The following is a 23,237-nucleotide window of genomic DNA, read 5'->3' on the forward strand; positions in this document are numbered from 1 at the left end:
GGATTTCTTTGGAGGGAACGATGCTACAGCTGAAACTCCAGTACTTTGGCCACCTCATGTGAAGAGCTGACTCATTGGAAAAGAGTCTGATGCTGGGAGGGATCGGGGGCAGGAGGAGAAGGGGATGACAGAGGATGAGATGGCTGGATGGCATCACTGACTCGATGGATGTGAGTCTGAGTGAACTCCGGGAGTTGTGATGGACCAGGGAGGCCTGGCGTGCTGTGATTGATGGAGTTGCAAAGAGTCCGACACGACTGAGCGACTGAACTGAAACCTAGCATGCCTGGTCCCCTGTGGAAAGTGAAAGTGTTAGGTGTTCAGTCGTGTCTGACTCTTTGCCACCCCATGGACTGTAGCCTGCCAGGCTCCTCTGTCCATGGGATTCTCCAGGTAAGAATACTGGAGTGGGTTGCCATGCCCTCCTCCAGGGGATCTTCCAAACCCAGGGACTGAACCAGGGTCTCCAGCACTGCAGGCAGATTCTTTACCGTCTTAGCCACCAGGGAAGCCCTATGGATGGGACCCCCTTCTCCAGATCCAGGCAGGCCCTCCTACAGCTCAACCAAACCTAGTGCACCCAAAGAACAGTGGAGCCTCTGGGCCAGAAGAGCTCTAAAAAGTCACCTGGTCTCCAAGTCTCCCGGTGCTGAGGTTCCCACCAGCTATCTCCTTCCTCAGCACCGCCCCCCCCCCCCCCCCCCCCCCCCCCCCCCCACCTAACGAGGACAGCACCCTCGGCATCACAGTTCTGACGGGGCTTAGGATCTGTCTGGGTGGCGGAGGGTAGTGAGGGAAGAAGTCATGAGACAGAAGCCGTGGCACAGCGTACTCTGTAATGTACAAGCCAGGAACATGACTTTCTCTAGAGTTCTGTTTGCCCAAGGAACCCGACTGGAGCATCAGGAAGTGCTGCCAAGAATTTCCCTGGGGGTACAGTAGATAGGAATCTGCCTGCCAGTGCAGGGGACACGAGTCTGATCCCTGGTCTGGGAAGATAAAACATGTCGTGGAGCAACTGGGCCCGAGCGCCACGGCTACCAAGCCTGCACTCTAGACCCTGTGCTCTGCAACATGAGAATCCGCCACAGTGAGAAATCCAAGCGCCACAAACGAGTGTAGCCCTCGCCCTCTGCAACTAGAGAGAAGTCGATGCAGTTACAAAGACCGGGCACAGCCAAAGCTAAATAAATTAACAACAAAAGGTGCTGCCGCCTTGTGGACATTTTCCATAACAACAACTTTAAAATGGCGGCTTATTTGGCTCAGGCGATAACGTGTCTGCCTCTAATGTGGGAGACCTGGGGTCGATCCCTGGGTTCGGAAGATCCCCTGGAAAAGGAAATGGCAACCCACTCCAGTACTCTTGCCTGGAAAATCCCATGAACGGAGGAGCCTGGTAGGCTGCACTCCCTGGGGTCGCAGAGTCAGACACAACTGAGCGACTTCACTTATGGGCACTAAGAATCCCGCCAACTGAGCGACTTCACTTTCACTTTTCACTTTCATGCATTGGAGAAGGAAATGGCAACCCACTCCAGTGTTCTTGCCTGGAGAATCCCAGGCACGGAGGAGCCCAGTGGGAGGCCGTCTAGGGGATCACACAGAGTCGGACACGACTGAAGCAACTTAGCAGCAGCAGCATATAGGCAAAGCCTGCAGGGCTGTAAAGGACATCTCTCCTCAGAAATATCCTGGAGTAGGTAGGTAATTGAAATCAAGAATTCAAAACAGGTCAGACCATAAGGAAGCCGATCTGAAGAGGTCAGTTTAACGCACGCTTATTTTAAAGCACAACATGCTCCACACGGCTCATTATTAACCATCTGAAAATCTAAACAAGGTGTCACCTTGCACTAGTCACAGTGGCCATCATCAAAAAGCCGACGAAGAATAAACGCTGGGGAGGCTGTGGAAGAAAGAGAACCCTCTTCCTACACTCTTAGTGACGATGTAAACTGGTATAGCCACTATGGAGAACACTATAAAGTTTCCTTAGAAAACCAAGAATTGAGCCAGCGTATGATCTAGCACTCCCAGTCCTGGGCATATATCCACAGAAAACACTAATATAAATGCACTCCAAGTTTTACTCCAGCGCTGCTTACATTAGCCAAGACAGGGAAGCAATCTAAATGGCTATCGACAGATGAATGTATAACAAAGATGCTGTATATATTACACAGTGGAATATGACTCAGCCATTAAAAAGAAAAATAACGCTATTTACAGCAACATGGATGGTACTGGCAAAATAATATCTCTGCTTTTCAATATGCTATCTAGGTTGGTCATAACTTTCCTTCCAAGGAGTGTCTTTTAATTTCATGGCTGCAATCACCATCTGCAGTGACTTTGGAGCCCAGAAAAATAAAGTCAGCCACTGTTTCCACTGTTTCTCCATCTATTTGCCATGAAGTGATAGGACCAGATGCCATGATCTTCGTTTTCTGAATGTTGAGCTTTAAGCCAACTTTTTCACTCTCCTCTTTCACTTTCATCAAGAGGCTTTTTAGTTCCTCTTCACTTTCTGCCATAAGGGTGGTGTCATCTGCATATCTGAGGTGATTGATATTTCTCCCAGCAATCTTGATTCCAGCTTGTGCTTCTTCCAGTCCAGCGTTTCTCATGATGTACTCTGCATAGAAGTTAAATAAGCAGGGTGACAATATAGCACATTGAAAAGCAGAGACATTACTTTGCCAACAAAGGTCCGTCTAGTCAAGGCTATGGTTTTTCCAGTAGTCATGTATGGATGTGAGAGTTGGACTGTGAAGAAAGCTGAGCACTGAAGAATTGATGCTTTTGAACTATGGTGTTGGAGAAGATTCTTGAGAGTCCCTTGGACTGCAAGGAGATCCAATCTGTCCATCCTAAAGAAGATCAGTCCTGGGTGTTCACTGGAGGGACTGATGCTGAAGCTGAAACTCCAGTACTTTGGACACCTCATGTGAAGAGCTGACTCACTAGAAAAGACCCTGATGCTGGGAGAGATTGGAGGCAGGAGGAGAAGGGGACGACAGAGGATGAGATGGCTGGATGGCATCACTGACTCGATGGACGTGAGTCTGAGTGAACTCCGGGAGTTGGTGATGGACAGGAAGGCCTGGCGTGCTGCGATTCACGGGGTCGCCAAGAGTCAGACACGACTGAGAGACTGAACTGAACTGAACTGGACGGTACTGCTGCTGCTGCTGCTGCTAAGTCGCTTCAGTTGTGTCCGACTCTGCACGACCCCATAGACAACAGCCCACCAGGCTCCCCCGTCCCTGGGATTCTCCAGGCAAGAACACTGGAGTGGGTTGCCACTTCCTTCTCCGGAGATTCTCATATAAAGTCAGAAAGAGAAAGACAAGTATCATATAATATCACCTCTATGTGGAATCTTTTTTAAAAATGCTAATTAATGTATTTATTAACTTATTAGAGTAAGAACTTAATGGTTCCCAGGGCTGAACCTATAGATTGGGAGTCTAGTATTTGCATGTACACACTGCTATATTTTTCTTTTATCTGTAAATGTATTTGTCACAAGCATATGTCCCAAACCATGAGGTCATTTTAAAATGATTAAATATACATACATATGTGTGTCATAGTTAATATATAATGACATGTTATATATATAAGTTCAGAACTTTTTTGTTGAGGTAAAACTGAAAATGACACACTGCTGTATTAAAATAGATAACCAATAAGAACCTATTATATAGTTGCATGGAACTCTGTTCAGTATTCTGTAATAATAAATAGGAAAAGACTTTGGAAAAGAAAAGATACATGTATATGTATGACCAAACCACTTTGCTGTACACCTGAAACACAATACTATTAACGACACTCCAATAAAAATCACTCTTAAAAACAACAGAAAAAGCACATACAAGTGTCATGGAACACTTTTCAGGACAGATCACATTATTGCCATAAAACAAGTCTCAATAAATTTAAGATGACTGAAATCAAGCATCTTTTCCAACCACAAAAGTATGAAACAAGAAATCAAATCACAAGAAGAAACCCGGAGAAAACACAAAGATGAGGCGTCGGAATAACACGTTACTAAAAACAAACAAACAAACAATGAGTCAATGAAGAAATCAAACAGGAAATCAGAAAATATCTCAAACATAAAAATAAAATACAATTTTCCAAAATCTGTAGGATACAGGAAATGTAGTTCTAAGAGGGAAGTCATAATGATACAGGCCTACCTCAAGAAACAAGAAAAATCTGAACCAACCTAACTTACCATCTAAAGAAATTAGAAGAACAACAAACACAGCCCAAAGTCAGCATAAGAAAGAAATATTAGAGCAGAAACAAATGAAATAGAGACCAGAAAGAAAATAGACAAGATCGGTAAAACTAAGAGCTGGTTCTCTGAAAAGATAAACAAAATTGATTAACCTTTAGCCAGACTCATCAAGCCAAAAAAGAGAAAGAACCCAAATAAATAAAATCAGAAATGAAAGAGAAGTTACAACCGACACCATAGAAACACAGAGAATAGTAAGAGATTCGTACAGATAATTATATACCAACAAACTGAACAACCTCAAAGAAATCTAGAAACACGTACTTCCAAGACAATCAAGAAGAAATAGAAAATATGGATAAATTGATTACCAGTACTGAAATGGAATCAGTGATCAAAAAACTCAAAGTCCAGGACCAGATGGCTTCACAGATGAATTCTGTAAAACACTTAAAGAGTTAATACCTATTCTATTCATATTATTCCAAAAATTTAAAGAGGAAGGAATGTTTCCAAACTCATTATCCTTATACTAAAACTACAGACCAAAACTTAAGACCAAGACTCTACCAAAAAAAAAAAGAAAGAAAGAAAGAAAATTACTGACCAGTGAACGTAGTGAACATAGATGCAAAAAATCTCAACAAAATATTAGCAAGCCTAATTCAACAATATACATTAGAAGGACCATGGTAGTGGTCCAGTCACTCAGTCATGTCCAACTCTCTGTAACCCTATGGATTGTAGCCTGCTAGGCTCCCCTGTCCATGGGATTCTCCTGGGAAGAATACTGGAGTGGGCTGCCATTTCCTTCTCCAGGGGATCTTCCTGACCTGGGGATCAAACTTGGGTCTCCTGCATTGGCAGGCAGATTCTTTACCAACTGAGCACCAGGGAAACCCTAAAAGGACCACATGCCATGATTAAGTGGGATTTATTCCAGGAATTTTAGGGTGATTCAGTATCTGCAAATCAATCAATGTGATAGACCACATTTACAAAATAAAGGAGAAAACTGCATGATCATCTCAACAGATAAAGGAAAAGCACTTGACAAAATTCAACATCCAGTTGCTTAAAAGCTCACAACAAAGTGAGTATAGAGGAATGCACCTCACATACTAAAAGCCACATACAAGAGACCACAGGTAGCATCACAGTCAAAGGTCAAAAGCTGAGAGCTTGTCCTCTAAGATCAGGAACAAGACAAGGATCCCTACTATCACTTTTATTCAATGCAGTATTGAAGTCCCACTCCTACGAGAAAGAAATAAAAGTTATCCACATTAGAAAGAAAGAAGCAAAAACTGTCACTGTTTGCAGATGTTACAATAGTATGTATTTTTAAAAAGCCTTAAAGATGCCACCAAAAAACTTAAAACTGATCAAGGGATTCAGTAAAGTTGCAGGATACAAAAATCAATATACATAAGTATACTGTATTTCTATAAGCTAGTAACAAACTATCAGAAAGAAAAGTTCAGAAAATGATCCCACATGGGATAAGTCAACCTCATACACCACTGGTGGGAATTTAAACTAGTGCAGCCACTATGGAAAACAGTATGGAGATTGCTCAAAATACTAATGTTAGAACTACCATATGATCCAGCGATCCCATTTCTGGCTATTCATCCAAAGAATAAAAAAAAAAAACTAATTGGAAAAGAAATATGCACCCCTATGTTCACTGCAGCATTATTTATAATAGCCAATGTATGGATAAAGAAGATGTGAGATACAGATGTGTGTGTATGAGTGTGTGTGTGTGTGCACGCGTGCGTGCTCAGTTATGTCCAGCTCTTTGCAACCCCATGGACTGCAGCCCGCCATGCTCCTCTGTCCGTGGGATTATCCTGGCATGAATACTGGAGTGGATTGCCATGCCCTCCTCCAGAGGATCCTCCTGACCCAGGGATTGAACTCACGTCTCCTGCATTGGCAGGTGGATTCTTTACCACTGAGCCATGTGGGAAGTCCCTATACACACAGTGAAATATTACTCAGCCATAAAAAGAATGAAATGCTGTCATCTGCAACAACATGAATGTATCTAAAGGGTATCATGCTAAGTGAAATGAGTTAGATAAAGAAAAAATAACATACGATTTCACTTGTATGTGGAATGCATAAAATAAAATAATTGAACAAACAAAACGGAAAAAATTTCAAAGATACAGGAAAAAAAAAAACAACTGGTGGTCTCCAGAGGGGAGAAGTATGGGAGGTTAGACAAAACTGGTGAAGAGAATTAAGAGGTACAAACTCCCAGTTATAAATTAAGCCATGGGGATATAATATACAGCATGGGGAATACAATCAGTAATACTTTAATAATTTTGTATGGCAACAGATAGTTACTAGACTTACCATGGTGATCACTGTGTAATGTATATCAATATTGAATCACTATGTTGATCACTTAAAACTATCATAATACTGTCAACTATTATTAGTCATAATAATTCAACAAAAACAATAAAAATCTACATGATTTTTATTAAAAAATCAAAAATCTACAGAGGCAAGCAAACACTGCTGTTACTTTTCGAAATGAATCTGTGATTAGTGAAGATGAAATAATTCTCTGCCATGCTAACACTCACCAAGCATCAGCCAATGTGGAGAGATATAAATAAAAGATCCCGTTCCCATCTTCAAGCAACTTGTAGACTAATAGGAAGACAAACATTCAGCAAGTCTGCACAACAAAATGAGATCCATGTCAGGAACTGGAAGTATGGTGAGGTACAGAACATATAGATTTGAAAGAACAGGCATCAACTGGACAAATGTGTTTCGAGGGGACAAAGGCAAAGATTCAAGTAGTGGATACAGACGGGTGAAGTGCAGAGATGAAAGAGAACAGAGAAGACTCCAGTGTGGCTAGGGTACAGTAGTGGAAAGAAAAAAAGACAAAACCAGATTACGCAGGGTTTCAGCAGCCACACCCACAGGGTAAGGACTTTAGATTTCATTTTAAAGACAGTAGAAAGTCGCTGAAGTAAGGTTTATTAATAAATATGAGAGTGACGTGATGAGTTCTATTTCCGTGGAAAGATCATTCTGGCTACTGGGTGAATGTTGGAACGCTAAGATAGTAAGCTCCGCAAAATATGACAAGGCCCTTAGACTGTGGAGGGGACAGCAGAGTACAGAAAAGCAAACTGATCTGAGCGAGAACAAGGAGCGAGTATGATTTGGGCTCAATAATGGAGAAATGCACGTATTAAACTGTTCAGAACACTGTACTGGAGGTGGTGAGCAAAACTGCTGCACTCAATATGCCAGCAAATTGGGAAAACTCAGCAGTGGCCACAGGCCTGGCAAAGGTCAGTTTTCATTCCAATCCCAAAGAAAGGCCATGCCAGAGAATGTTCAAACTACCACACAGATGCACTCATCTCACAAGCTAGCAAAGTAATGCTCAAAATCCTCTAAGCTAGGTTTCAACAGCACATGAAACGAGAATTTTCAGATGTTCAAGCCAGATTTAGGAAAGACAGAGGAATTAGAGACTAAATTGCCAACATCCATTGGATCATAGAAAAACCAAGAGAATTCCAGAAAAACATCTACTGCTTCATTGGCTATGCTAAAGCCTTTGACTGTGTGGATCACAACAAACTGTGGAAAATTATTAAAGTGATGGGAATACCAGACCACCTGACCTGCCTTCTGAGAAGCCTGTATGCAGGTCAAGAAGCAACAGTCAGAACTGGATATAGAACAGTGAACTGGTTCTAAATCAGGAAAGGAATATGTCAAGGCAGTATATTGTCACCTTGCTTATTGAATTTATATGCAGAGTACATCATGCGAAATGCCAGACTGGATGAAGCACAACTGGAATCAAGATTGCTGGGAGAACTATCAATAACCTCAGATATGCAGATGACACCACCCTAGTGGCAGAAAGTGAAGAACAAAAGATCCTCTTGAAGGTAAAAGAGGAGAGTGAAAAAGCTGGCTTAAGACTCAACATTCAAAAAATGAAGATCATGGCACCCAGTCCCATCACTTCATGGCAAATAGATGGGGAAACAATGGACAAAGTGACAGACTTTATTTTCTTGGGTTCCCAAATCACTATGTATTTGATGGTGACTGCAGCCATCAAATTAAAATATGCTTGCTCCTTGGAAGAAAAGCTCTAACCAATCTAAACAGTGTGTTAAAAAGCAGAGACATTACTTTGCTGACAAAGGTCCATATAGTCGAAGCTATGGTTTTTCCAGTAGTCACATATGGAGGTGAAAGTTGAACCATAAAGAAGGCTGGGCACCGAAGAATTGATGCTTTTCCATATGGTGTTGGAGAAGTCTCTTGAGAGTTTCTTGGACTGCAAGGCTATCAAACCCGTCAATCCTAAAGGAAATCAGTCCTAAATATTCATTGGAAGGACTGATGCTAAAGCTAAAGCTCCAATACTTTGGCCACCTGATGTGAAGGGCTGACTCATTAGAAGACACCCTGATGCTGGGAAAGACTACAATTCCTCACCAGAAACCCTGGAGGTCAGGTGAGTCACCAAATGCAGGAGGAGAAAGGGATGACAGAGAATGAGATGGTTGGATGGCATCACCGACTCGATGGCCATGAGTTTGAGCAAGCTCCAGGAGACGATGAAGGACAGGGAGGCCTGGTGTGCTGCAGTCCATGGGGTCGCAAAGAGTCGGACACGACTGAGCGACTGAACAGCAATGACGACGACAAAACTGTTCCATCTGGAGAGCCAAAATTAGCAATTAAAAGAAAATGTTAAAGCTCCTCATTCTTTTTTTAACCCATTCCAGTATTCTTGCCTGGAGAATCCCATGGACGGAGGAGCCTGGTAGGTTACAGTCCACGGGGTCGCAAAGAGTCGGACATGACTGAATGACTTCATTTCACTTTCACAATCCTTTATCTTTAATCCCCAAATCCGAAAAGCTCTGAAAATGGCAAGAATTTATTTATGATGGTAGCAATACCTGACTTGAATTAACATGAGGCTCTTCATCTTGGCTTATCCCATCCTGCATGAATATTCATATATTTCACTGCATAAATATTAGTATCTGTGATTATGGGGTGCAACTGAAGAAGACTTCATGACTGTTAGCTAATAGATGGTATATGTACTTTTTTACCTTGAGAAAATCTGACGAAATCTGCATTTGGCAACTCACCTGACCTCCAGGGTTTCTGGTGAGGAATTGTAGTCAGGAAACATTCCACGTTCACCCTCCAGCTTGAAAGGTGACTAAGATCGTGCTGATACAGACCACGGGCATGCATACCACACAAGTACGCCATACAATCTGTAAATCTGTGTCTGCCTTCGGTAGGGGAGTTGGCACGTGTAAGTCAGCTATTGTTGTCAACTGTATAATCCCAGAGATAAGAATGGGTGTGTGTGTTTTAACCACTTATCTTTAGAGATGCATCTGGTAAGATGCGAAGTGTTCATTTTCACAGAGGTTCCACACCGCTGTAGAGAAACAGCTACAAGACTTACCTCATGTGTGTGTTCCCCTGGGGACTACACTTGCGTCCAACAAGGTGTCTGCTGGAAGGAGCCAGGGGCATCAAAAGGAATCAGTCCCAGGCCTCCATCTACAACCATCTATCCTCATTCATTTTTCTAAACTACTGGCACAGTACTCAGCTGGGGGATGTGGAAACAACAAATAAATGATACATGATCCCAGACTATTCTCAGGGAACCTGCCCCAAAGATGTCTCACAAATAGTAAACTAGAAAAAGAAAAGAGAGTATAGTCTGTAACATTAAAGAGGAGGGGAGAAAACCAGGTTGCTAACTTTTTGAGCAGCGTTTGAGAGCAGGGAGAAGAGCATGTCTGGGGAGGTAACTGCTCCATTGGATGATATTTGAAGAGACAGCCAGGCAAGAAGAAATCAAACCATATCTTCCTCATTGTCCAGTAAGAGAACTCCTCATTGGTACCTTTTGAGAGACATCATTAATGCCTTTCTCATCAAGAAATATGTAGGGTTATATTTATGCTTATTTTTATTTAGTTTTATTTTTCGCCACACTAGGTCTTCATTTCTACCCACAGGCTTCCTCTAGTTGCAATGCACACCGGCTTCTGGCTGTGGAGCATGCACTCTAGAGCACAGGCTCAGTAGTTGGTGGCACATGGGCTTAGTTGGGGGCTCCTAGGGAATCCTCCCAGGCCAGGAATCAAACCTGTGACCCCTGCACTGGCAGGCAGATTCTTAACCACTGTACCACCAGGGAAGTCCCTTTATGTTCATTTTTTAAATGACACTGACGTAGTTGACCTAGGTGCAGCCTACTTTTCTTTGGAGTTGCAAAGACAATAAAGCAAGAAGGTTCTTATAGTGTTAGGTCCTTTGGCAACATTAGGGAAACTGACTGTAAAGGTCTTACCTTCAACACAGGAGGGCTGAGCCCGAGTCGTGCCAGCAACCTGTCCTGGGAAGCAAGAACACTTGACCGTCTGGGATCGCTCCTCTATGCGGTTCTTGTTACAGCACCTGTGCACTGCAACCACTTCACAGGTCCCTTGCTTGATTTGCTGGTGACCTGGTGGATAAGAGGGGAACAAAAGAGACCCAGGACTGTTAGGAAGAAATGGAACTACCAAGAGGATCAACGACGCCACAACTACAGCTTTCCAATTCCATGCACTGTATTCATGAATCTATGTAACGTTTTTGTTTGGATGTAACCTTAAACTTAGATAAAGGTAACAAAAGAATAGTGGCATGAACTCCTATGAACCTGCAGTAGACAGAGATTTGGCTTCTGGGACCTTTAGTCCCCTGGTATCATACCCATGGCTATGTTATGTTATTTACATGGCAGAGAGATTTTGCAGCTGTAATTAAGATTATTAATTGGTTGAGTTTCAGAGAGGGGGATTATCCTCGATTACCTATGTGGAGCTAATGTCATCATGTGAGCCCTTCAAATCAGAGAGACAGAGAATCAGAAGGGGAAGGCAGGTTGAAAATCTGAGGAGGGCTCAAAAGCATCACTGTTGGCTTGAAGACAGAGGGGCCAAGAGCCAAGGAAATGGAGACCTCCGTCCTACAACTACAAGGAGCTGAAATCTGCCAAAAACATGGGTGTGCTTGGAAACAGATTCTTCCTTCAGGACCCCATAAAGGAATGCTGTCCTGTTGACGCCTTGAATTTAACCCAGAGAAACCAGCCAAGCGCGCCAGTCTTCTCATAGAAACAAGCCACTAAATTTATGGTCATTTGTCAGAGGAGTAACAGCAAACTCATAGAAGACCTTTCACCAAGATACCCTCATCACTAACATATGACCCCACTTGCTTCATCGTCCACTTTCTTTCATATCTTTTTTCTGAGCCATTTAAGAGTAAGTTGAAGACATGACATTTCTTCACCCCTAAGTACTGTGTATTTCCCAAGAACAATTAATTAACTCTCTGACATAATTAACAAATTCACAAAAGAATGTTAACATAAAGCTGTTACATAATTGATAATCCTCAGTTCAGTTCAGTTGCTCAGTCATGTCCGACTCTTTGCGACCCCATGGACTGCAGCATGCCAGGCCTCCCTGTCCATCACCAACTTCTGGAGCTTGCTCAAACCCATGTCCATTGAGTTGGTGATGCCATCCAACCATCTCATCCTCTGTCGTCCCCTTCTCTTCCCGCCTTCAATCTTTCCCAGCATCAGGGTCTTTTGTAATGAGTCAGTTCTTCACATCAGGTGGCCGAAGTAATTTCCCAAAGATTGTCCTTCAGAGCAGTTTTCCTTCTCCCTCAGGATCTAATGCAGGATCCTGCATTATATTCAATTCACCTTTCTTTAGTCTTCTTTTGGCAGAACTATTCCTCAGGCTTTATCTTTCACAACTTTGACATTTTTAAAGAATATAGTCAGTTATTGTGTAGAATGTTTCTCACTTTGGATTTGTCTGATGTTTCCTCCCGATGACAGTCAGGCAATGCACTTTGGCAGATTACCCTAGAAGTGACTCTGTTCTCAGTGCATCCTATCAGGAGGCACTTAACGTCCATTTATTCCACGACCGGTGCTGTAACTGTTAATTACATGCTTAAGGTGGTGTCTACCATGTTTCTCCATCTCTAAAGGTATTATTTTTCCCTTTGTAATTAATATGCATTTTAAGGGGAGATATATTGAAACAATGGCAACACCCCATTCTTCATCAAACGTTCACCCATTTTTAGCATCCATCAATGATTTCTATCTGAACCACTTATTAACACGATGGTTGCATAACTGATTCTATATTAATGTTCAAATTCTCTCAGATCTAGACAGGAGGAGACCCTTCACACTGGCAGCTCTGTCATTTTGACATATCCCCATTACTCTTTGAGTTCTTACTAACTTTCTGGCTCAAACGGAGACTCAAAGATGTGCCAGACTCACCCTTTATTTTCCCTGCCGTCATCATTTTTCTCAAAGGAGACCTGATTGTTTTTAGTGGGGCATCAGATTTAGAAACCAAGGTCTTGGCACAAAGGTTTTATTCTTTGCTACCAGGGAGTGATGTGGGGCTGAAAGGATAGATAGATCTAGGAGTGTGTGTGTGCATGTGTGTGTACAGCGTAAGTTCACACCGATATCTCCAATTCCAACCTAGCGCCACAGGTTCTCACTGCTCTGTCCACAATTCTCTATTTGTATCTCCTGACACCAACAATGAGAAACCTGGCTTCCATAATCCTGTAACAAACAAAAAGTAGTTTGGGTTTAATTTATTTTGGAGTTCATTTTATCAGTTAGAACTCTTCTGTTATAACAACAGAAACTGATCTGAGCTCACTTAATTCAAAGAGGATTTACTGGAAGAGTATCAGGAGCGTGCAGAGCAAAGAGAGAACTTAGGTTAATAATGTGTGTGCGCTTAGTCACTCAGTCGTGTCTGACTCTTCGCGACCCCGTGGACTGTAGCCCACCAGGCTTCTCTGTCCGTGGGATTTCCCCCAGGCCAAGAATACTGGAGTGGGTTGCCATGCCCTCCTCCAGGGGATCTTCCCAATCCAGGGATCAAAGTCAGGTCTCCTGCATTCCAGGTGGATTCTTTACCATCTGAGCCACCAGGGAAGCCCAGGTTAATAGTAGCTGAACCTATTCTCATGAGTGACCCTGAGGGAATGACTCTACTCAGTGACTCCGTCATTCTGTTCAAGGTCATGTCAGCTGTGGCAACCACCATCTAAGGTGATCCCCAGTCAGCCCTGCCTCCCCTAGACCACACACTTGTGCAGTCCCTTCCCACATGGTACCAGGGTGGGTCTGCATGACCAAGAGCCTGCTGTCGTAAAACGGCACTTCCAACATTAGGTGGCCACTCTTCCTGTGCGCTTCGGATCACACTCTAGGGAAACCATGGCATAAGCGGCCCTTATAAAGAAACTGAAGCTTCTTGCCCCTAACCCTGTACGTGAGCTTCTAGGTATATTTCCTCTGATGCTGCACCAGAACTGGTCTGTGTGCCAATACCAACAGCAAACACCAGGAGCAGGGGTTTGAGGAAGCCATGGGCGTGCAGCTCTGAGGGCCTTGTGGCTACGAGTTAAAGTCTGCTGCCACCAGTCACAGGAGTGAGTAAAATAATATACAGCTGACCTGTGAACAATGCAGGAGTCAGAAGCACCAACTCCCACAGACAATCGAAAATCTGAGTGTAATTTATGGTTGGCGCTCCTTACCTACAGTTACACATCCACGAATTCAACCAACCACCATATGGCACCAACCAACCAACCAACCATATGGCACTATAGTGCATATTTATTAAAGAAAATCAGAGGATAGTGGACCTGCACAGTTCAAGCCCGTGTTGTTCAAGGGTCAACTGTACGTTGTTTCAAGCATCTAAGATCAGGGCTAATTTGTTACAGAGTAATAGATAACTAATACACTAACTCTGGTTATAACTAGGATGGAAAGACTTAGCTTTGCTCTAATTTTTAAAAAGCAATACAAACAACATTACAGAGGCAGTGTTAAGAAATTATTAATGAAAGGCAAGCTTTTGAGTACCCTCAGAGCACCCAACTCACGGTTTTCACAGATTCCATTTACATATAAATTGTTCTGTGAATTACAAGAAATCTCATCTACTCATTAAAACAGGTTTCCCCAAAGAGTCCCATGGGTTAATGTTTTGCTCGGTCTCTGTTGTTAGGCGAATATGCTTCGAATAACAAAACTCATTTAAAAAATTCCGGATTTCAGATTTTCAGTCCATACAGACAGGCCTTCTACAAAATACTCTCTGTATCATGCTGAATGATTTTCTGGCCCTTCCCTATGATACCATCTTAAACGGGGAAAAACAAAATCCAAATAATGGTGAGAACAAACACTAAGGCAAAGTTTCATTTGTAAAATACATAAAAGTGGAACCAGGACCCAGAGACTCAAACCGCCAACATGAGAGACAGCTTTCAATCCACAACACAAGAACACATAAATATGAAAGATATAATTAAAACTATAAACCTAATTAAATGTTCACAAGAAGAGTGTTTATTTCCCATAGGTAGTTGTGATTGTAAGAAAGTACATAAATAAAAAATAAAGAGTAATTACAGTGTCGGTAAAGTAGCATGGAACTTCAGCACCACATGAGCAGAGAAGTGAGGACGGGGAGAGTTCACGGGAGAGTCTTTCTCTGGTTTCCAATTGCACATAAGCGCCTTCGGGTCAAACAATCCCAGACAGGCAATGACTGGGGGCCGGGGGAGAGGGGGGCCAGTCCTCTCCCAGTGGCCACCCTCCCCATCAGCTGCCGCGACACACTAACCCAGACTGGGTGGCCTCCAAACAGACTTTGTGTCTCAGAGTTCTGAAAGCTAGACACCCAAGACCAAGGTGCTGGCCAATTCAATTCCTGGTGAGAGTTCTTTCCCTGGCTTTAGACAGCTTGTTGTTTTTTATTTTAATTAATTTCCTTTAGTTTTTTGCCTGCACAGCATGTGGGCAGGCTCTTAGTTCACCTGACCCCCCTGAACTGGGAGGTTAGAGTCACAGCCAGTGGACCGCAGGGAAGTCCCCCTCCTTCTTACTGTGTCCTCACATGGCAGAGATAGCATGCTCTAGCATCGCTTCCTCTTTTCTCTAAGGACACCAGCCCTGTTAAATTAGGGCCCACCCTATGACTTCATTTAACTTTTATCGCCTCCTCATAGACCCTGTCTCCAAACACAGCTGCATTTGGGGCTCAGGGCTTCAACATATGAATTTGGTGGGGGAAGTCTATAACAGCCATCATGCCTTAATTAGACTTTTAATGGCCACAGAGAGTCTATAATGAAAGCAGCTCTATACCCCATTAAGAAAATAAAAGAAATATGCTTTAGTAACTTCCTAGACTAGCCAAGAAGTGATGTGAACATTCATTAATATTATAGTTTGCTGAGAGTTTGTTGCTATTTAGATAACCATCCACAAACGCAAATAGATTTTTTTTTTCTATTCAGTCTTGTCTCTGAATAATCAGCTTGCCTGGTGTAGATTTTATTCACGTATATAGCACCAACTCTGGTACTTTATTGATTTTAAGAAACATTTTTTTTTCATCTTTTAACGTGTCAGGAGATGTCACAACTGATAGCATCTTACCATTATAATTGGCATTGCTTTCCCTTCTTTGAAATACACAAAATAGCAGTGTATTTCACAACCGACAGCATTCCTGACTTGATGAACTATGGCAGGTTGCAAGTACTGTTCTAAACTTCCTATAAATATTGTCCCATGTAGTCTTTAAAGATGCTATGATGTAGGTACTATTTTCATTTCTATTTTACATTTAACAAAATATCCAGAAATTAATTTGCCCACATTAATACAACTAGAGAATGGAAAGAGGAGAGATTCAAACCTATATAGTGTCTACGATGTCACAGGATGGTGGATAATGCAGTAGCTATGATAGCTAATATTTTACTGTATGTATGTTCAGTTAGTTAGTCGTGTGTGACTTTTTGCGACCCCATGGCCTGTAGCTGGCCAGGCTCCTCTGTCCCTGAGATTTTCCAGGCAAGAATGCTACAGCAGGTTGTATATACACAGAAAGAGATTTATCCTAAGGAACTGGCTCAAGTGATTATGGAAGCTGGCAATTCCCAAGATCTACAGGGTGAATCAGCAAGCTGGAGAAGCAGGAGAGCCACAGTGTCATTCTAGTCCAAAGGTGGACAAACTCAAGACCCAGGAAGTGCGTGTTTCAGTTAGCGTCTAAAAAGTGTGGAAGAAATCTCTCTTATTCAAGAGGAACATACACTTTTTGCTCTATTTAGGCCTTCAACTGATTGGATGAGGCCCACTCATTTTGGGGAGGTCAACTAATAAACACATGAAAAGATGCTCAGCATCACTCATTATCAGAGAAATGCAAATCAAAACCACAATGAGGTACCATTTCACACCAGTCGGAATGGCTGCGATCCAAAAGTCTACAAGCAATAAATGCTGGAGAGAGTGTGGAGAAAAGGGAACCCTCTTACACTGTTGGTGGGAATGCAAACTAGTACAGCCACTATGGAGAACAGTGTGGAGATTCCTTAAAAAACTGGAAATAGAACTGCCATATGACCCAGCAATCTCACTGCTGGGCATACACACCGAGGAAACCAGAATTGAAAGAGACACTTGTACCCCAATGTTCATCAAAGCACTGTTTATAATAGCCAGGACATGAAAGAAACCTAGATGTCCATCACCAGATGAATGGATAAGAAACCTGTGGTACATATACACAATGGAGTATTACTCAGCCATTAAAAAGAATACATTTGAATCAGGTCTAATGAGGTGGATGAAACTGGAGCTGATTATACAGAGTGAAGTAAGCCAGAAAGAAAAACACCAATACAGTATACTAACACATATATATGGAATTTAGAAAGATGGTAATGATAACTCTGTATGCGAGACAGCAAAAGAGACAGATGTATCAAACAGTCTTTTGGACTCTGTGGGAGAGGGAAAAGGTGGGATGATTTGGGAGAATGGCATTGAAACATGTATAATATCATATAAGAAACGAATCGCCAGTCTAGGTTCGATGCAGGATACAGGATGCTTGGGGCTGGTGCACTGCGGTGACCCAGAGGGATGGTATGGGGAGGGAGGTGGGAGCGGGGTTCAGGATTGGGAACACATGTACACCCGTGGTGGATTCATGTTGATGTATGGCAAAACCAATACAGTAATGTAAAGTAAAATAAAAATAATAATAATAAAATCAGGGCATTTAAAAAAATAAAAAATAAAGATTAACCTATAAATTCAAATGATCATCTTATCCAAAACACTCTCACAGAAACACCCAGAATAATGTTTGACCAGGCACCCCACCAGTCAAGCTGCCATATAAATGTAACCATCATAAACATCATAAATCTATCTATGAAGTTTAGTGTTGCTAGACAGGAAAACGATGAGAGTAGGAAGCAGACAAGAAACTAGCGGCTTAGTTCTCTATGAAGACATAGAAGAGGGATGCCTTGTTCAGTAAGCTTAGTACCAGGAATTGGCCACTTCAGATAAATTCACTTAAAACAAAGATGCGTTTTCTTTCTTAAACAGCAAGGAACATTTTGCTAGGGGAACTGTCTTGAAAACTACAGCGACATACATATAATAACATAAGGGCTATGCAGTAAGTGAGAAGTTGTGCTGAAATTTCTCATGTGAGGTTTACTTTAGAGCTTCAAGGTGTGGAGTGGAGGATGGACAAATGAGTTACGCAGAAGTGGAGCCAGGTTCACTGGACAGAAACTGGCCAAAGAAGGGGGAAGAAAAGAAAATCACTATCCTTTTTATGCCATTAATCCTTGTCAGTTTCTGAGCTATTTCCCTGTCAAGCTTCTTCTCTGGATAGGTGGATGGAAGTGTATTATTTCTATTTATTTAACCAACAGTTTCATACAGTGTACTATGTGCCAGACACTATTCTCAGTGCTCTTAGAGGCATGTTTTTAAACTGAGGAAACTTGAAAAATTATTTATTTTTAATTTTACTTTTTTTTAATTGGAGGATAATTACTTTGCAATATTGTGATAGCTTCTGCCACGTATCAACATGAATCAGCCATAGGTATACATACGTCCCCTCCTTCTAAAACCTCCCACCCCATCCCGCCCCTCTAGGTTGTCACAGAGCACCGCCTTTGGGCTCCCTGTGTTATACAGCAAATTCCCACGGGCTATATATTTTACATATGGTAATATATATATTTCAGTGCTACTCTCTCAAATCATCTGACCTTCTTATTGCTTTCCACACTTCTGAATTTGCAATCAGGTTGTATATGTTCTTTTCCCAAAAGGTGACATAACATACTGGCAGAATTGTAAAATCTAATATGCCTGGCTTCTCACTCACCTGAATAATTTATGTATATATCATTAAAAGAGTTATGACAATCCTTATGACAAAAATTCATTGCTTTGGGATTGCTACAGAGGCTAGATTAACGTTATATGCTTAAATATGTATCTGTTTTTCTTATTAAATATGTTTTTAAGAAAAGTTGACAGCAGGGTAAATAAATACATATTTGTCCCAGTGCAGTCAGGGTCTTCCCAGGATAAAAGGGATAAAATACAAAACCTCATTTGCAATAAAAGTTCTACTTTGATTGGCTGAAGCTAACTAAAAGCTGATGGAGAGACAGAAGGCGTCCGATTAGGGTGAGTTTCCTGATACTGTTATTTCCCTCACATCCTTTTGCTTTTGCTTAAATCCTTTCCCCGCTTTCTCCTCCAGCCCAGCACAGGAAAATACACCCTCAGAGGGAAGCCTCACACTCCAGTGATCTTAGCAAGTGTTTCTTTGATTTGAGCAGGGTTTTCTCTACAGTATTCTCAGCCTCCCCCTCCATGGGAGTGGAACACAGCAAACAGAAGGCTGAAAACAAGACTTCACGAAATGAAAGCACAGAATGAGGCCGTGGTGCTCCACTTGCCTTTGGGAGACAAGCTCACTACGCCTAGTTGTGCTTCCCATCTAAACTCTCAACTTTCTTCCCCAGTCCTGGCCCCAACTTGGCTCTCTGTCAAAACGAGATACATGACACTATGGACATTAAGACTATGGTAGCCACGGGACCATCAGCTGGACAAAAGTCATAACTTCGTTGTGCAGACAAGTATCCCCTGGGCTCCTGCTATGCTCCAGGCCTCCACTGGGGTTGAGCAGACAGTAGTAAAGAAGAGAGATGCTTCTGGCCTCAGCAAGTAGAGATAACAAATGGCAGTATCTGATGATTCTCCCAAGGTGGAAACGGACTTCTTCCCTGAAGGTAACCAAGGAGAGAGCACTGGACTTAGAGTCAGAATTACTGAGCTGCAATGCCAGCTTCCAGACTTGGGGAATTCAACTCAGTAATTCAACCTCATTTTTCTGAATACACAGCTAGTCTTATCTATCACACACGATGGTTCTGATTTTCAATTAAAGTGCTTAATGATATCATGAGCTACTTCAAACACCATAGATGTTGAATAAATGACTTTGGGTTTTTGTTTACACATTTATTCAACAACTATTTGTTGAACACTTGCTCTGTGCCAGACACATGGAAACATAACACTGACCAAGACAGGACAAGGACCTCTCAGATTCTGGTGATGAAAGCAACACAAAGCAGCAGAGATGGAATTTAAAATAGGGGGGGCCCAAGAACCTAACATGTCAGTGTGACATCTCAGTAGATGAGAGACGAACACTTGCAGATATCTGAGGGCAAGAGGCCCTGACACCTGGTGCCACGTGAGAGAGAATGCAGACTGAGTGGGCAGCTTCCCCAGCACCTCGTGGGTCACGGTGGGGGCTTGGGCTTTACTTACAATATGACTCAGAGCCCCTGGGAAGTGTGAACTTGGAGTGACCTGCTATGACAAACCTCTGTAAGGGCTCTCCTGTGATGAGCACAGACTGAAGAGGAGCAAGGCTGGGAGCAGGGACGCAGCTCCTGTCACCATAGTCCAGCGAGAGGTGGCGATGGCGTGGAGCAGGTGGCAGCATTGGTGATGAAAGGTGGGGATTTGGATACAGTTAGAAGGCAGAGGTGAGGGGATGTGCTGAGGGGTTACATGTACGGTGTGAGCGGAAGAGAGGCGCCAAAGCAGACTCTGAGGCTGCTGCCTTGAACAACGAGAAGGGTGGCAATGATCCTCCAAGAAATGAGAGCAAACCAGGAGCTTACTTTGTTTTAGGTTGCTGGTTAGATACGTAACTGAGGAACATCAACTAGGTGGTTAGGTGTGAGACTTGAGTCTGAAGATTAAGAGAGAAGGTTGGCTTAAGTCTGTCCATCATTAGAATATGTGGATGGTATTTAAAGTCATCAGACTGGGTCAAATCCCCAAGGAAGTAATTGGACCTCAAGAATTTTTTTTTAAGGCTCACTTTAATGGTACACATTTGGAAGAAAAGGAGTGACCAGCAGCCTAAAACAAGAACCAAGGATGAATGAGGGGTATCCTGGCAGCCCCAGGGGACAAAGGTTTCAAAGATAAGGGAGTGATCGTGTTAAATGCTGCTGTGAACTGAAGTAAGATGAGGACCCCTGGACATTACAGTGTTAAAGCCACTGGTGGCATTCACAAGAAAAGTATCAGAAGAACAGTGGAGGCAAATCACGATTGGAACAGGTTTCAAGAAAACATGTAAAGTGAGAAATTGGAAACAATAATTACAGCTAGAAATTGTGCTGTGAAAGGCAGAAGAAAAATAAGAATGCATATGGTATACAGATGTTAGCAATTTTTAGGTAGGAGAGTTTATAGCAAACATATATCAGTTCAGTTCAGTCACTCAGTCGTGTCCAACTCTTTGTGACCCCATGAACTGCAGTACACCAGGCCTCCCCGTTCATCACCAACTACTGGAGTTTACTCAGATTCATTTCCATTGAATCGGTGATGCCAATTCATCCTCTGTCATCCCCCTCTTCTCCCGCCTTCAATCTTTTCCAGCATCGGGGTCTCTTCAAATAAACCAGCTCTTTGCATCAGGTAGCCAAAGTATTAGAGTTTCAGCTTCAACATCAGTCCTTCCAATGAATACTCAGGACTGATCTCATTTAGGATGGACTGGTTGGCTCTCCTTGCAGTCCAAGGGACTCTCGAGTTCTCCAACACCACAATTCAAAAACATCAATTCTTCAGCGCTCAGCTTTCTTTATAGTCCAACTCTCACATCCATACATGACTACTGGAAAAACCACAGCCTTGACTAGATGGACCTTTGTTGGCAAAGTAATGTCTCTGCTTTCCAATATGCTTCCTAGGTTTTATTGGAGAAAACTGGATACAGAAAACTGCTATAGATACGTCTGAGCAGGTAGGAGGTTATGGGCGCAACCTATGTGAAGAGGTGGGCATTTGATAGAAGCACACAGAGCTCACTTATAACCCTCCTTATCCCAGTTTTCTGGGTGTCACCATTGTGCCAGATATTTTATATGGAACCTGTGTTCACTGCTATATGACTATTCACTGACATCATCAGTTAAAAAAGTATGCCTGGTCACACAACTCTAGCCCCCGCTCAACAGCAGGAACTGTACCGCCAAGTCTCAGGGCAGCCTCTTGGCGATGGTCCAAAACATCCCATGACGCGAGTATTACAAATGCTGAAGAATCTCATAAAGCCATTGCCAGTGGCATGAATAGAATAGCTGCCTGAATACTACTCAAAGCCATTTTACTGAGAATACAGCAGATTTAAGTCAAGAGGAGAAAATCACCTGGAAACACTTCTCAGAAGAGAGTAGCTGGGACATCCCTGGTGGCCCAGTGTTCAAGACTCTGTGCTCGCAATGCAGGGGGCCAGGGTTCGATCCTCAGTCCCTCATCAGGGAACTAGATCCCACAACTAAGAGTTCGCATGCTACAACTAAAGATCCATGTGCCACAGCTAAGACCCGGCACAAACAAATTAATATATTTTTAAAACAGAGAGACTGACTGAAGTGTCAAAGGGCTAAAGAGAAGCTCATAGAGAAATGAGGGAAGCTCCTGAATGGTTTCGTAGACATTTATCATCATACAGCAGAAGGCAATAATAAAATTAAAAATTACACATTACACTATGTAACAACTTTTCCCGGTATAAAGTCATATCTAATTCAGTCTAAGAATTATATCCCACCTACTTGCTCTTTCCCCCTCAAGACCTTCTTCCGGTACTCAAAAAATGCAATACCATTTTTGGGGAGAAAATTACTACTATCCTATTATAATAGATATTATAAATATAATTTTCAATAACAGATTAAAAGTCAAAAGAATAATATGTTCTAACTCAACACAACTCAGTCGCTTTCCTTAGTTTTTAGAGTATCTACAAACTTCCCATACTCAGCAAGTTTAATTCATCTTACCAAAAATTTTCTTCTTTCACTACTCAACAACACACGTATTCTAAAGACTTTCCCTCCACACTTAATCAAGGGCACTATCTCTTTGCCATTCTTTGTTAAAAATACCATCAACTAGAAGACACATATACAGGGAAGACAATAAGCAGCATAGAATAAGCGCTCGAGAGGATCTCAATATTAGATGACTATATATTTCACATGTAGTATTTCTGATTATTTATATATACAAACTAAAAGTTCCAGATTAATTATTATATAATATAAAAGCTGTCTTTAATTAGTAACATATACTTTCACATGTTACACTGAGATGCGCCTTTTCCAGTGGTCATGTATGGACGTGAGAGTTGGACTATAAAGAAAGCTGAGCACCGAGAAATTAATGTTTTTGAACTGTGGTGTTGGAGAAGACTCTTGAGAGTCCCTTGGACAGCAAGGAGATCCAACCAGTCCATCCTAAAGGAGATCAGTCCTGAGTGTTCATTGGAAGGACTGATGTTAAAGCTGAAACTCCAATACTTTGGCCACCTGATGTGAAGAACTGACTCATTGGCAAAGATGCTAGGAAAGATTGAAGGTGGAGAAGAAA

General features: G+C 42.3%; 1 protein-coding gene across 1 annotated transcript in view; it reads right to left on the reverse strand.

The window, feature by feature from the left end:
• The window catches only part of TAFA4 (TAFA chemokine like family member 4), a 120,830-nt gene that overhangs the window by 15,098 nt on the left and 82,495 nt on the right, over positions 1–23,237 (reverse strand). Inside the window, exon 2 of the mRNA XM_052644332.1 lies at positions 10,659–10,814. Within this exon, the coding sequence (XP_052500292.1) occupies positions 10,659–10,814 (156 nt within the window). The remainder of the gene's footprint in view (positions 1–10,658; positions 10,815–23,237) is intronic.

Source organism: Budorcas taxicolor, chromosome 1, assembly GCF_023091745.1.
Source record: "Budorcas taxicolor isolate Tak-1 chromosome 1, Takin1.1, whole genome shotgun sequence".
Lineage (NCBI taxonomy): Eukaryota > Metazoa > Chordata > Mammalia > Artiodactyla > Bovidae > Budorcas > Budorcas taxicolor.